Below are 15,316 nucleotides of genomic sequence, written 5' to 3' on the forward strand. Positions count from 1 at the left end.
TTCCATTAAAAACTTCTAATGCATCAAAAGTATAATTTCCAACTATAGTTTGAAAGCAATAAATCATTGATTTTTTTTTTTTTTTTACTCATTGCTTGCCTAATTTTTAGATGGGACAATTAATTATATATAAAATTAGATTAATTTAATATTTAACTGTCTATTTCAGTGCTCCAATTTTTTTTATTAAAATTAAGTGTTTTAACAAATAAATTTTTTTATAGTTAAATATGTCTGACCAAAATTTCGTATTAAAAAAAATCAAAATAATCCTATTTCTTAATTTTATTCATTTTTCTAATTTTTCTTTCTTTCTTGTTTCATTCTATCTTCATCACATCAGCCTACAGATCGAAATGCAAAATGCGTTTAAGATAATATTGATTGCAAATTTAAATTTGTTTTGTGAAATTTCAAAATACTTTATTTCGTTTTTTCATATAGATTTATGAAAAAGCTTTAACGGCATTCTTCACTTACCTTCAAATTGCTCAGGTTTCTTGGTAATAACTAATAATAATCAGTTATCAATGTTTAGTGATTAATTTAATATAACAAGTTTTTGAAGGAAATTAATATAACAATTGAATAGCTCAAATCTGGTAATCTAGCAATATTTTGTGATTAATAATTTAATATAACATTACTGGCTAAAAGCTAACCCGAATGAAGTAATTTTAAAATGAAGAGTAATTGAGAAATTAATCGCTATAGTTTAGATTATGACTTGGATCTTTTATAATGTAAATTTCTCGAAGCTAGCTCCTTTTCAAGCGGAGATTAATCAAATTTATTTTGAGCTAGCCTTGTTACTTTCAGAGATAGACGGAGATCAGTTGGATTTATAAACCGTTAACATGAGATCTTCTTGAGTGTTCTAGTCAAACATTTGGTTTGGTTATATTCTCTTATTTGGAGTTCACATTCATCGTATTATCCAATTGTAAAACCGCGTTACGTTGATGTTGACTGCTGACGGCGATCCCAGTTGACTCGTTGACCATGATTACGTGTGCAGACACATCCAAACCGCCAAATGTACAGTGTCAAACAAAGCAAAACAATTTTTCTTTTTTTAAAAAAAAAAAAAAAAACAGATATACACATGTGAATTTAATTAATTTAAATGCACTAATCTAGTTATATTCTAATCTAGTTACTCTAGTTAGAATATACAGGTCAAACAAAGCAAACTAATCTAGTTATCTTCTAGAATTAGGTTATGAAAAATATAATTGAGACTATTAATTAATTTAATTACTAATTGCTATTACAATTAGATTATTAGTTTAACAATTTTATTTCCAAGTATTGACCCAGCAAGTTTTTGAATTTGACTCAATAAAGTATAAACTCGAAATAATGTTAAAAGTTTGCGAAATTACGTTATGATCTATGTAGTTTGTGAAATACAACCAATTTATCTTTATCTTTTCTAAAGTATATCAATTTGTCTTTATGGTATGTTTCCGTTCTACAACTAGGTCGTCTTATTCATTTTTTGCATATTTTCCATTAAGTCAGTAAGAACACACAGAGATCAAATGAGAGATTCAAAAACATTATATCAATAAAATTACAGTATGGTTCCTATGGTTTGAAAAATACAACTAGTTTGTTTTGTGTTTTTAAGAATAAAAGGGATATTTTTGTCATTTTATAAGGTACTTCACAGAAAAAAATAAAAAATTGGACATAAGGACTTTATAATTTGATGAGAGTAAACTATAAGAATGTTTTAATCTATTTTATAAAAGACATGAATAAATTAATTATATTTCACAGTACACAGAAATCTTATTATACTTTTCCCTAAAAGTTTTCATAAACATAAGCTCCATAAAATTTGAAACTCACATTAGTTTAATATGCTTGAAGTCTACCTTTTACAACCCACCTAATTAACAAACAACTAATATTTGTCTAACTAAAGCTTATTAGTATGTAAAAAGAATAAGTTGATGCTATTGCTTTATTTTATACTCTCTTTCCCTTTTTTTTTTTTTTTTTTACCTTTTTTTTTCACTTAGATGATATTTTTAGAAAATTAGAGTAACATTAATTATTTTATTTTAATTTTATTATTGTTTAAATATCTGTATAACTCTTGTTTCAATTAAATAAGTATTGATTAAAAGATAGTTAATTAATAATGTTTATTTTTTTTCTAAAATTAAAGCAATTTATTGTTTCATTGATTATTGTGAAAAGTTAAAAATGGTCAAATTTAACAGAATGGAGACTATGTCTTTTCATCTAAAACAAGCATGACTGCATCAAAATTAGAAGTTTTAAAATTTATATAATAATACTTCTTACTTGTTATTTCTTTTTTAAATATCTCAAAATATTTACAATATTTTTAAATTTAGACATGTAAATAATTATTTTTTCTATAATAACATTTATAATTGTTCATTGAATGAAAAACTTTTAGTATCTTAATGAGTTATTAAGAGTAAAAAAGTGCAAAATAATTTTTGTTGACTTAATTATTTATATACGTGTTTTATCAAACCATGCAAATAAAATGGGACGAAGGGAATATATATTTTAGTAACATTAAAAGAGTTTGATTTGAAAACTATATATTTTGAGTAAAAACTCTCTATGCAGAACCAAAAAATTGAAGTGTAGAGAAAAATGAAAAATATACTTTTTATTGACATATATAATTTAAATACTTTTATGTTTTTTTTATTTTTATTTTTATTAATTTCTCTTTTTGTACAAGGAAAAAGTCTTGACGGCTGACCAATTGTCGTCATTGTATTTATATCTTATCCATTAATATGGATAAAGATATTTTTTTGGTCTGAAAAGTAATGTGGATAAGACTCTCTATTCTATAATATTTATTATATTTTTTAAATTTCATATTTTTTAATAAAATCATTAAATTCATTTAATTTATAATAAATTATTGAATAAATTGATTATATTATTTTTAATTTAATACTAATTTTTTTAAAAATATTAAATTGAAATAATAATTATTGGTCATATACAAAAGATAAACACGAAAAAAAAATTATTACTTTTTGAGATTACAAATGTAATAAGTATTTTGAACAAATTATTTTGAGTAATAAATATTATAGAACGGAGGTAATAATATTTTATAAAAATATAATTGATTTCATAATCCTTTAAATATAACCTTATTTTCTCATTGAATTCTTTACTGAAAGTCCCCTCGAATGTTAATACAGTGACATATTAAAATTTTTATTATTCAAATAATATTTTAATATATATGAAAATATAAACAAGCTTCAATGTGGAACGAAGGGACCAGCAGATGAAACAAAACGTTTACAAAATTCTACAAACAAAGATCAGGTCATAGCTTCATTTACTTTTATTAGTAGCAAGTTTTGATAAATTTCTCCTTTGAAAAGTTTAATTCCCATAAAGCAACAAGTTGACTTCCACCAATAAATAAATACTTACCTACACTATATGGACCAATTATCATTTTTTATTATTTTTCTTTTTTTTCAATAAAAGTTCATATTTTGTTTTGGCTTCACCGTCAATTTCACTCTGAATTCTTCCGAGTAGTTGTAATTCTAAATCGACTTTTGTAAGTGCTCTAAATTTATCAATTTAGTTTCAATTATATTCTAATTTACTTTTAAAGTGCAATTAACACCTTAAAAGTGAATTAGAGCACCCTGAATTTATCGGTTTGTTACAATTCTACCCTAAAAATAAATTAAAGTTCGAATTCTAATTAAAATAATATAAAAATAGACTTTATAACCAATTCGAACTTAGTTAAATATAATACATAATATTTTAATTAAAATAAAAAATTTATTGTTTTGCTTGTTTTGTCCTTCAACTTATTATCTTTCTCTTCTCGCAGGAAAATCAACTAATGGCTACAAAGACATGGCAAAACAATTCTCATATTTGTTTCGTCGTTCTAGGAAGTATAACTTTGAATTGGGACTAAGTTGACAGTTACTCCCTAAAAGCAAATTGGGACTAAGTTGACAATTTAAAATTTCCAAAATACAAAAGTTGATTTAAATAAAAGTCACAGTTACAATTACTCTAAAAGTTCGGGTGGAATTGAAGGTTAAATCTATTTTGTTTTTCCATTATTAGATTTATTATATGTTTTGAGTTTTGAGAAGATATACATTTATTCATATGGATAAATTAAAATTATTACTGGAAAGTTATTATCTTCACAGAAATTCATATCTAAGTATATTTATTTAGAGGTAAGCGCACCCATGAATGGTTCGAAACGTGAAATCAATTATTTTATTTATTTTATTAATAAAAAACAGTTTAATTTAATTTAATTAATTGGGCAAACAATGCATTCTTAGTGAGCCGACACATGTCGGCCGCGCCATCCCCTTCTTCATTCCCTCTCAACTCAACACCGACTTCAAGTGGATAGAAAGAAACCACGTCGTTGCTTCCTTCTATACCACTATAAACTTCTTTGTTCACATTAAAACTCAAATGAAATTTGATATAGAGAAAGGACAAATTATGAAATTGACTCTTTCAGAATGTTATTTTTTTGTTCTTTTACAATATCAAGATCCTTCAACTTGAAGTTGTTCAAAAAAACAAAAAAACAAAAAAAAAGAACCGCCTCTATTTCATATGTCAAACCACCAAAGCTATAGCCAAGGCGGCGTTTATTGCCTTATATAAGACTCTGTTTGATCCATTCTTGAAACTTTTTAGGTTTACACCCATCTTCTTTGTTATTTTCTGGTTGATGTTGCATGTGCTTTTTAAAGGTGGCGAATCCAAGAGAGAAAGGTATCAACAAGAATCTTGACGAATGGGTTTATCAACCATCGATGATGCTTCAACAAGAAAATAAGAGTAACAGAAATGAGCAGCCATTTGGATCAATGCTTTCTGGGTTGAGTAGAGAAAGAGAGATGTCAGCTATGGTTTCTGCTTTGACTCATGTTGTAACTGGAGAGGTGCCTGCCGATATTATTAACAATGAAGGGAATTGTTCGGGGAGTTCCAGTGATGGAGCTAATAAGAGAGGAAGAGAAGAGGAAGGAGGTCACACAAAGCTTGCTAGATCTTTTGGTTATGTTGACAGAGTTAATAACAGTAATATACTAATCTCTCTTAGTTGCTTTAAGTTTGTTTGTGTTTTCCTCGTGTAATCATCAATGGAACAGTAATATCTTTCTTTCTTATTTAACAAGAAAAATATAGTATCTTCTTTCTATTTTCTTTTTCTTTTTTAAAATTATTTTTTTCTTTAATTGTCCTATGCACTTAAATGACAATTAATTTAATCATCCAATTCATATTTTTTATTGTTTTCTTAAACAGCAATAGACACTTCAACAATTGCAACAACCCCCATAATGCCACAAACACACATATATGAACACAACGACACCGTAAGAGAAGAGCCAAGGAGAAAATACAGAGGAGTGAGACAAAGGCCATGGGGGAAATGGGCTGCGGAAATAAGAGACCCCTTTAAAGCAGCAAGAGTTTGGTTAGGCACATTTGACACAGCAGAGGCAGCAGCAAGAGCCTATGATGAAGCTGCTCTTAGATTTAGAGGTAGCAAAGCCAAACTGAACTTCCCGGAAAATGTAAGACTCCTGCCATCTACCTCAAATCCAATGACAACCCAGGTGGCGATTTCTAATTCTCAAAATACCCTTTTCTCTGTTCCTCAAATGGTAAACAATCCTCGATTGGATTTGGGTGTTGGAGGGTATCAAAGGCATCAGGCCGTTAGTCTTTATGACCAAATGGTTTTGTCATCTTCAAATGCATCTTCCCATTTTCAAACTTTTAGTTTTGCAGCTTCTTCTACTACTTATTCTTCTTCATCTCCACAATCTTCCGTTCCTCTGATAATTCCAGCTCCGCGGCCTGCGGACTTGAGGACTGCCACCAACCAGAGCAGTGGTGGTGGTGGTAGTGCTGATATTTCAGAGCCAGCTCTCTGGTCGGATTGTGGCCATTATACTTCTTCATCTGGATAATTATTCAATATATATTTATTTATTCACCTGCATTTTAATAGGTTATACTTTAGCTTCTTGTTGTAGTTATTATTATACTGATTTTAGTTATTTTATCATTATTATTATTATTAATTTTTAGTTGGTCAAGATCTCATGTGAATGTTGTTATTCTAAGCGGTGTTCACTTATCTAAACAAAGATTAGGTCAAAGTCAGCAGCATTTTATATTTGTGAGATGGCCTGATTAGTCAACAGTTTGCCTAAATCTTTTGCAGAATCCAAGTTACTCTAGATTTCACCTCCCAATTCATCAAAAAAGAAAAGGCAAAGAAATTTTTAATTTGATTTACAAATTAAGTATAATTTAATCACAGCATCAAACATCTCCGTCAATGAAATCTTAGTCTAGTGGTATGGTAGAAATACCCATGATTAAAGGTCATGGATTCAACTCATAGCCCCACCACTCACCATGTAACATCGTTGATGTAATTCTGCTCTCAATGAAGTTGTTTTGTACTTTTTTTTAAAAAAACTAAAACGAGTATCATAGAATCTTTTCTAAAATGAGTATCATGATCTATGTAATAATTCATGTTAAACAAAATTCAAGTATCTCCAACACGAAAATTTACTACGAAGTTTCAATTATTTCGAGGTATGAGTCAGACATGACGACAACAATAAAGTTACTTGAAATAGGCAAGGCCCCCAAAAAAACAGGAGAACCGTTAAGCAAATGTCAATAAGACAGTTTTAGTTGAATAAACTAAATTTCAAATCCTCAAAAGGAGGGTGATGCAACTTGCATAATGAGACATTCACATACTCTATTTCAATCAGGACGGCAACGATAAAAGACAGGTCAAATTACCTTTGTTTTTTGAGTCAAATATAATTAAATCTCTAAATTATATTTAAACTAATACTTCACTCTATTTACATTTGATAAATAATATATTAAGCCGTATCATTTAAAAAAATAAACATATTCTATCTAAAAATTATATTTACAGAGCTCATTTTTTTTAGACGAAATAACCTAATAATAAAACAAAAGCATAAATTAAAATCGTCGTAATTATTTATTGATTGTAGAGTGATTTAAAAGTATTAATTTAAATATAATTTAAAAATTCAGTTATATTTTATCATCCACACAAAGTCCACAAAATGTCACCATCAAGAATCGCGTTGACAAATTACTTGGCCATAATATGTCATGCTAACATCAAGTCATAAAGAAAATGGTGTCATCGACAGTTGTCCAAGTGCAATGATTAAGGAAGAACCCTATAATATTAAATATAAATTAAAAAGATAAAACAAAGGAAATCTTAAACAAAGCTAAAAAATTCCTTTTCCCACTGCCATAAAACAAAGCCCTTGGTTTTTTTTCATATTAGTCAGTGGTACCGTATGTGCCAGAAGTATACAACAAAATCTTACTCGGTCCTAACAAGCATTTTGGACTTGTCAACAATAGAAATAATTCCTGGGGAAATGCATATCCTGACCACCCTTTAGCGAGCAGAGACTTCGATGGAAATTTTTATCATTACAGTCGGCCAAAGAAAATGCTCAAATTGGGCCAACCTGTAAAACACACAAGATATTCACTTATTTCGCCACTTCTGCTTTCTTTTGAAGTATTGCATGAGAGAGAGAAAGAGAGAAATGTACCAGAATGTGATTGCTGAAATCATTCTTTTCAAACTTTAAGAGCAGCTTTGTGTACCATGGTTTCCTTGTGTATTTGGTGGCAACTCTTCTCAACAAGATCAAGCAGCTTCTCCAAGTTCATTGCCCATGAGTTGAGAATGTCGTTGCTATCTTTTGCTGCTTGGAAACAGACTATCCCCATTGGCCTATCAATCTTTGCCACCAGTGCTTTCGATACAACCATATCCGAGAGGTGCTTCTCAGCTTCCTATTTGGATAGACACAAATTCAAGTCTTGATGGGTGAACATGGTTGGAAGTGAGGGCAAATAAAAATCAAAACATCAAGCTAAGCATAAAATGTTGTAGAACTATGTTTTGTGGGAGTTTTATGCCACAAAGCTCTTATATTATATAATACACAAATCCTCTAATACTTTAAACGTGCATACAGCATATGCAAAACTTATGACGAACAAAATCGAAGTCCTAGAAATGGAATCAAACAAAGACAAAGCATCAAACTCAAATCATAGAGATATTTATGCAGTTCTCCGATTCCAAACTTGCCAAATACTGCAATACTTCTTAGTCTAAATGTCTCTTTTTACTCAAAGACAGTGTCTACGTGCTCTAATATCAGGATCACATATTTCAAAATTAAATTGATGCGAGTGATTTAATTATATTCTAGTAATGATAAATTAATCCAAGATTCTTTCAAGTAATGGAAAGGAAAACATTATCCAAAGCCCATATTTGGCCTTGAATATGCAGCCAAAGGTAATTATTCAAAGAGATCAAGAGGTTAAATTGGCTGCGAAGATATCACTAATTCCAAGGACCAGTACAAGAATAAGATCAGCATAGGAGGCATGCAGGTACGTCAATTGGAAAGTACAGCTCGTGCTGTTAGTAGTAGGCTTCATACTCAGAGGCCTCCAAGGTCATGTTGAAACTTATTGAGCCAAAACTCCCTATTCAATGCCAAGAAGCCATGAAGGTTTACCATAAGAATATTAAGCAAGAGAAAAAGCTAAACTTACCCAAATTCATATTTGAACAAAAAAAGTGCCAATTAGAACAAATTTTACATTTTTAACCACGAAAGACACAAGATTGTTAAGATTTTTGAGTACTGAAAATCACAGATTGTTACTTTAACACCACTTGACAATAAACAATGAGGAACATGAAAAAACTTGCTAGCACAGTAACAAAGAAAGCATAATAACAACAATAATAATAATAATAATAATAAAACACACAAACACACATATGACCGTGTGCAATTGCATGCATATCCATATATAGGGAGAGGTGCCAAGCTGTATTGGCTAATGAAGAAAATACAAAATTAAAAAAAAAGATTAGCATGAACAAACCTGGATGCTAAGACACAACAACTCTGCAAGTCTCTTCACAGTAATTCTTGAATAGTACTTTGAAACAACAAGGATATTCTGAGAAGTAATAAGCATGTCACAATATATAACACTAAAGCAAAATCAAAATTTGAAAATAAGAGAAAGACAGAAAAAAGTTAGCATCTGGTATAACTTAGTGTCTATACAAAACTGAAACTTACATGCTCAATGATTCTTTGCTTCAAATCTTCTGCCGCTTTGTCACCCAAAGAGCCTCCAAGCAAGCCCTTCTCATTTTCAAATTCCTCATTGTATGTATTCCAAAGAGATGTCCATTGGATGACCTCCATTGTCACCAATTGTTTTAAAAGCACCCTAAGGTCAAAACATCATATAAAAACATACATTAAAGCATAACAATTTACATTAAATTACTAAAGTGGAATGCCAAATAATTGAGAAATACATACTTGAACTTTGGGATTTCAGAAAGATTTTTATCCTCCAAGGTGGAGTTCAAAAGGCTTGACTGCATCGGATCATGTGGAGATAGTACTAAGTACCAACAGATTTTCCTCAGAACCTGCATGTTATAAATTTTCAGAACACTCTAGTAGAATTCAAAGGAACTTGACAGGACATGCGCTAAATACAAACACTTACCGGAATCCACTGAGAAGGATTTTCCTTTACAGATGGGATTTCATATATGGCCTTGTAGCAACGGCAAATTTCAAGGTAATCATTGTTATGAGAGTAATACCTACAGAGGACAGACACAAGTATAAGATGTATCCATTTCTAATGGCAACAACATTAAGGTCCACAGCCATTGCATAAAGCAGTACTTCCTCAAAGCTATAGCATGTACATTTAAAAATACAGGGGTTTCAAAATATCAATCAACAACTACAAACCAAAGGGCACCCAAATATATCATAACAAGCCTGGCTTCCTTGCATAAATGATATCACAGAGACAACCATTCCAATGCAGAAACCTCAGTATCAAAACCTTGACAACAGAAACAACAACTACAACAGCTAAGCCTTAATCTCAAACTAGTTGGGAAAACCTTGAAACCAACAACATAAATAATAATCCACAAACGCATGATGCTAGCAGTTGCAATATAAGAGCCAGAACATTAAGATACCATTCAGCATTTCTTGTTTGTAGATTTGAGACCTTGGAAACTAAGATTTGCTGAAGGCTACTTTCCAGCTCAAATATAAATTAGAAAATACCAAATTCTCCAAGATATGAACAGAGAAATAAATCAAATACACACATAAAGCAAAACAGATCCATCAATAAACTTGCATTTATGCAAACACATATATCAAGCAAAACAAAATCTGCATTTCCAATTGAGTGCCAATGATTAAGGAACTCAACACGAGTGACTGAATTGGGGAAAGCAGTTACTTATCCAAATATGTAGTGATGTGTTTTGGGTGACAAATATATAACATGTCAAAGGTTCCATATTTTCTCCGCATCTCACCATCCAGATTTACTGATGCATCTTAATAGCACCTCCAATTATTTATATCTATTTAATATAGCAAATAACTCCAAGCTGAAGACCATATCATATTTCCAAAAGATCATAACAAACCAAAAATGAACTGGAGGTGAGCATTATTCAGTTTAAATAGAATTACAAACTGAATTGATGCATTTCAGATAATTAAGTTCAGTCAGTTTTCCATATCCAAAGCCAAAATATTTGGATCAACCAAAATTTATCTTATCTTATAGTTAATTCTCTAATTATACTTAATAAATAACTTCTATATGTTTAAAAATTTACATACACATATTATATCCCAAACTGAGATGTCATTTATTTTTTGGTTGAAAGTTATAAGCCCAATAAAACTCAATAACAAATAGACTAATTGAACTACATTATTTTCACTTCAGTTGATTCAGATTTGATAATAATTTGGTTCTGTCAACTCTGGTAATTAAAGATGATTCAATTAATTCAGTATTTGAACCAAATGCTCATCCAGTCGCCCACTACAAATGACAAAACGAAAAAATATGTAAAAAAAATTGTGAATATGTTGAAGCAATATACATACTATTAAATATTCTTAATCAATTTCAGAAAAAGGATGACCGTGGGGAGAACCATGGTTAGTGAACAAATCAATACTAAAAAATTGTGCCAAAGATGCAAATTTATTATCAAGGAAGTGAGAAACAAACAAATAGTAAAGCATCATGCCAAATTGCCAATACTCAAGTTATAATAGTTAAATATTAAAGATCCAAAAATTCAATAAAACTATGCTCAAGATAAAACAAGAGAGAGAAAACCAGATACCGTATCATTAATTCATAGTAGATCCGCTTTAACTCCAATAGCGATGGTATGTCAGCAGGAGCCTCTTCAACAACATTATCACCCTCCTTGGGTTTTTTCTTTTCCTTGGAAGGATCAACATCAAATACCCTTGGACTAATCTTCCTTGAGAGAATTTGTGCACGAACATAATCTTGGCGATCTAGGCAGAGACGAACCTGTGAAGTCAATCACCCACAAGTTGATAAAGAATTAACATCATGACCGACATTCAACAACTGTCCTAGGATTATCTTAAGTATTTAAGAGGACAACTTTTTCATTATTTGCAATAAAAGTAAGATCCAGGAAAGTACAACTACAACCAGCACAGTCCTATTTGGTTTTTATCCAAGACTTCCACAGTTGCACTTTACAATGGATGGAATTTGGAAAGAAAACAAGAGGCACGTACTTGTTCAAGAATGAAAGCAATTTTCTCTGTTTTTGCCATAGCACCAAATGTCTCCACCTATAACCAAGAGTATTACAGAGTATGAAAACGAAACAGAATAACACATAAAAAAAGAGGAGTTGTTGACAAATAGATTCATTAATTCCCTACTCGAAACAGAAATGACTATAGCTAACAGAAGCCTAAAACTTACTGCAACTTCTTGCATGAGATCTGCAGCTTCAGCTATAAGCCCCTGTTCTTCCTTGATCTTTGCTAGTTTTTTTATCAACCGAGCTCTCTCAATTTCAACATAAATCTACAACATAACAAAGCTCATTAAAACAATAGGCAATGAATATAAATACAAATGCATGCCTACATAAAATGTTGGATAATCAAACTCAAACACAAAAAACAGTTAAATGCTAGGCATATAACTCACCTTGCCAGCAGAAACAGAATTAAGTGTCTTAATGAGCTCTATTCGAGTTTCAAGATCCGGTGTTTGGTCAATATACTGCATTGCTTGCTGGACCATGGCAGTTACAGCCTGGATAAACACATACCCAATGAACAATACTAATAGAATCACATAATAAGGTACTCAAACATAACTAATGGAAAGGGGGAAAAAGAACACCAACCACAACAGAATGAATCACAAACAGCAGCCAAACTAAAAAGAAACCCATTACTGCTAACTAATAAAAATAATCGAAAATTCATATTGCATAATTTTGGGGCTCCTCTTAGCTTTGATAAACATCAAAATGTAAAATCAAAAGCAAATTACCTAAGCCTTGACTTTAAGGAATTACAATTATTGTCATCAAAGTGTAAATTCAACCTAATTATCAACTGGAACAACTAATCCTGCTAAAGGAATCTCAATTCATGTAATTACAAGTGATATGAAGTATTCTGCTTCTACACAGTACCTGCTTGAGTTGACCACGTTTCTTCGACAGAAGGACTATTTGGTCATTTAACAACTTCCAGTCTTTTGCTTCAAAGCAAAGTTGAAGAATATCTTCAACGGCCTTCTTAGTTCCAGCGACATCACCGGCAAGCCTCATTTGCTTCTCGACATTCTGTAGCTGCTCTATCGCCGACTCTAAATTCGCTTTGCCCTCCTATTTTTACCATTCAACAAAAATTAAACCGGAAAAAAAAAAAGAAAAGAAAAGCCTGGAAAACAAAATCGAAAAGAAAACGAGCGAATTGTAGATCTGAGTAAAAGGAAAGTAAACCAGAGACTCACCATCTTGAATCGGCAAGATCTATGGAGGTCGATAACAATTCGATGAACCCTAAAATGGACGTTTTTTATTTTGTGAAAGTAAAAGAAGAGAAAACCGCTTTGTTTTCTTTTTTTATAGTGTATTTAAAGGGGATCGTTTAAACTCCTTACACAAGAAACCTGGAAATGGATCGGGTTGATCCGGAACCCGGATCTAATAACCCGGTTCGAGGAGACTTTATCTGTTTGATTTGATTCAAAGCAAACAGACAGAAGAACGCTTTAGTCTTTGTTCTTTGAATTTTTTGAAAATTAATAATTTAATGAAAATAATAGACTAATTTGCTTTTTTTCTCAAAAAAAGTGTAATTTGTTTTATTTTTTGATTTTACTTCATCAATAATGACTTTTATATTCAATTAGATGTAATGCAACCTAATATAATTAAAGATGTAATGAAGTGAAAAATATTTTATAATATAATATATGCATTTCATTACTATATTTGTCTATGTGTTTGTTTGAAAATGGACTAATACATAAATTTAATAATATATTTTCAACTATTATCTTTATAGCCTCTCGAATTTTACAGGAGACTCATTATGACCCTGTGAAAATGTAGGATCATAATTGAATTTCTACAAAATTATTTCATTTTGGCGATTAATATAATTATTATTGAAATATGAAAATATAATGTTAATTAGCATATTACTACCTCTATCAATAATCACATCATCATCCAGGTGGATATATTGTACGTCTAGTGGGTCAAGTAACTCCACTTAGTGGCAGGACTACAAAAGATAATTAGAGAGGCAAAAAAATATTTTCAAAATTTGCAGAGGGTGATATCGAAAAAAAGTCACTATTTTATAGGTAAAAATAAAATTTTACATATTTTATAAGGTAAATTTAAAAAAAAAATTAAAATGGTGGTGTCACTACTGGCTACCCTCTAGTTCCGCTATCGTCCCACTAACACTGTAAGCATTTTTATTAGAACTGGATCGAACCAGCCAGTCGAACTAATTAAATCGAGAATTAGCTGACTATCTAGTTCAATTATAATATTGGCTCAAATTTTGAAAAAAATAGATTTTTGATATAACCGAAAAACTAGATTTTTTAATATAACTGGATTTTTTCATAGAAATAATGTTGTTGATTTTTAAAAAATGTTGTTATTTTTATATGTATTTAGTATGTTTGTGTCATAGAGGAATTCAAATTTGAGCATTAACTAAGATTTAACCATGTGATTTAAATTTATGAATGTTGAACTATTATTTAATTTTAAGTTTGAAAATTATTAATTAAAATTTGTGTATTTATTTAAATTATTTTGTTATATAGGATGAATATTTGATGTGAATGATATATTATATATGTTACCTATTTTGAAAATAATTTTAACCCACACATAAATTTATTTATGTTTGTATGACACTTTTAATTTTTACTTTGACCAATTGAACACTTTAAGTATTATTTTTACATTCTTACTTTCTTTTCTATTGTTAATTAAATATTTAAATATATTTTTTATAAAATGTTAACTAAAAATAGTAAGGATTAATAATTTTAAAATACATTTAGTTTGTCAAGAAATGAATAAAAATGAAATATTTCAGGAAAAAAATAAATAAAGAAAAATAATGAAAGGAAATAGAGTGAATATGCAAGAGGAGATAAATTACAGTAAATTGAGTCAATAAAATATACAATTATTTTTGAAAAAATTGTAATTTTATACTTATATTTTACCAAAATAATTATTTTGTCCCTATAGTTTATTATCGTTAAACAATGTTGTCCTTCCATCTAATTTTTTCAATTCCACAATACAAGTCAGCGAGAAAATAAACAGCCAGATGAGGGAGAAAATATTTTGCTTGCCCAAAATGCCAGACCTCTGCAAGATAACCACAGAAGTGAAAATGGAAATAAACACTATGATTTTGATGATATTTTTTTTTTTTTTGTAAAATATTGCTTTGCAAAGAGAGAAACCTTTATTTTTATTGAATAATGTCAAGGCATTTCTGTGTTTTTCCACATAATTACCATCTGAAATTGAAAAAATTTGATGGAATGACAATGGCGCTTAACGCCAAACTATGGGAACAAAAAGATATATTTCAAAAGACAGAGGGATAGATTAGTCAATTTTACAAAATATAGTAACACAGTTATAATTTTCATTGTTTTTTTGTTATCTTATATTTAATAGGTAACAAGCTACTATGAAAAATAGTAAATGCACTTTTTTTTAAAAAAAAAAACAAGTTATTAATTGAACCGTCTG

The 15,316-nt window shown here is 29.9% G+C and overlaps 3 protein-coding genes across 3 annotated transcripts in view; 2 read left to right on the top strand and 1 right to left on the bottom strand.

The window, feature by feature from the left end:
• The window catches only part of LOC149497790 (ribonucleoside-diphosphate reductase large subunit-like), a 5,083-nt gene extending 4,538 nt beyond the window's left edge, over nt 1-545 (top strand). The window contains exon 14 of the mRNA XM_089719288.1: nt 496-545. Coding sequence (XP_089575414.1) covers nt 496-545 — 50 coding nt within the window. The remainder of the gene's footprint in view (nt 1-495) is intronic.
• Nucleotides 546-4,498: 3,953 nt separating this feature from the next.
• LOC105636583 (ethylene-responsive transcription factor ABR1) lies at nt 4,499-6,116 on the top strand. The gene is made up of 2 exons (XM_012219893.4): nt 4,499-5,103; nt 5,332-6,116. The coding sequence occupies exons 1-2, from the start codon at nt 4,758-4,760 to the stop codon at nt 6,000-6,002; spliced, it is 1,017 nt and encodes a 338-aa protein (XP_012075283.1). The 5' UTR covers nt 4,499-4,757; the 3' UTR covers nt 6,003-6,116.
• A 1,148-nt stretch (nt 6,117-7,264) lies between these two features.
• Nucleotides 7,265-13,148, bottom strand: LOC105636582 (26S proteasome non-ATPase regulatory subunit 12 homolog A). The gene is made up of 12 exons (XM_012219892.4): nt 13,027-13,148; nt 12,704-12,898; nt 12,208-12,315; nt 11,977-12,081; nt 11,784-11,840; nt 11,351-11,547; nt 9,676-9,775; nt 9,483-9,595; nt 9,234-9,387; nt 9,031-9,108; nt 7,668-7,914; nt 7,265-7,580 (listed from the first exon to the last, which is right to left on the bottom strand). The coding sequence occupies exons 1-11, from the start codon at nt 13,027-13,029 to the stop codon at nt 7,696-7,698; spliced, it is 1,329 nt and encodes a 442-aa protein (XP_012075282.1). The 5' UTR covers nt 13,030-13,148; the 3' UTR covers nt 7,265-7,580; nt 7,668-7,695.
• Nucleotides 13,149-15,316: the final 2,168 nt, after the last annotated feature.

Source organism: Jatropha curcas, chromosome 3 (genome assembly GCF_041381405.1).
Source record: "Jatropha curcas cultivar XTBG-Jc1 chromosome 3, XTBG_Jcur_1.0, whole genome shotgun sequence".
Classification (NCBI taxonomy): Eukaryota; Viridiplantae; Streptophyta; class Magnoliopsida; order Malpighiales; family Euphorbiaceae; genus Jatropha; species Jatropha curcas.

Bases quoted from the DNA above. Each gene is read 5' to 3' on its own strand.
- LOC105636582 (XM_012219892.4), bottom strand. The intron at 12,316-12,703 runs GTACTGTGTAGA...GTGTTTATCCAG, and splicing joins AACGTGGTCAACTCAAGCAG to GCTGTAACTGCCATGGTCCA. The intron at 9,388-9,482 runs GTATGTATTTCT...TTTTGACCTTAG, and splicing joins TCTGAAATCCCAAAGTTCAA to GGTGCTTTTAAAACAATTGG.
- LOC105636583 (XM_012219893.4), top strand. From the start codon at position 4,758: ATGTGCTTTTTAAAGGTGGCGAATCCAAGAGAGAAAGGTATCAACAAG. The intron at 5,104-5,331 runs GTAATATACTAA...TTTCTTAAACAG, and splicing joins TGTTGACAGAGTTAATAACA to CAATAGACACTTCAACAATT.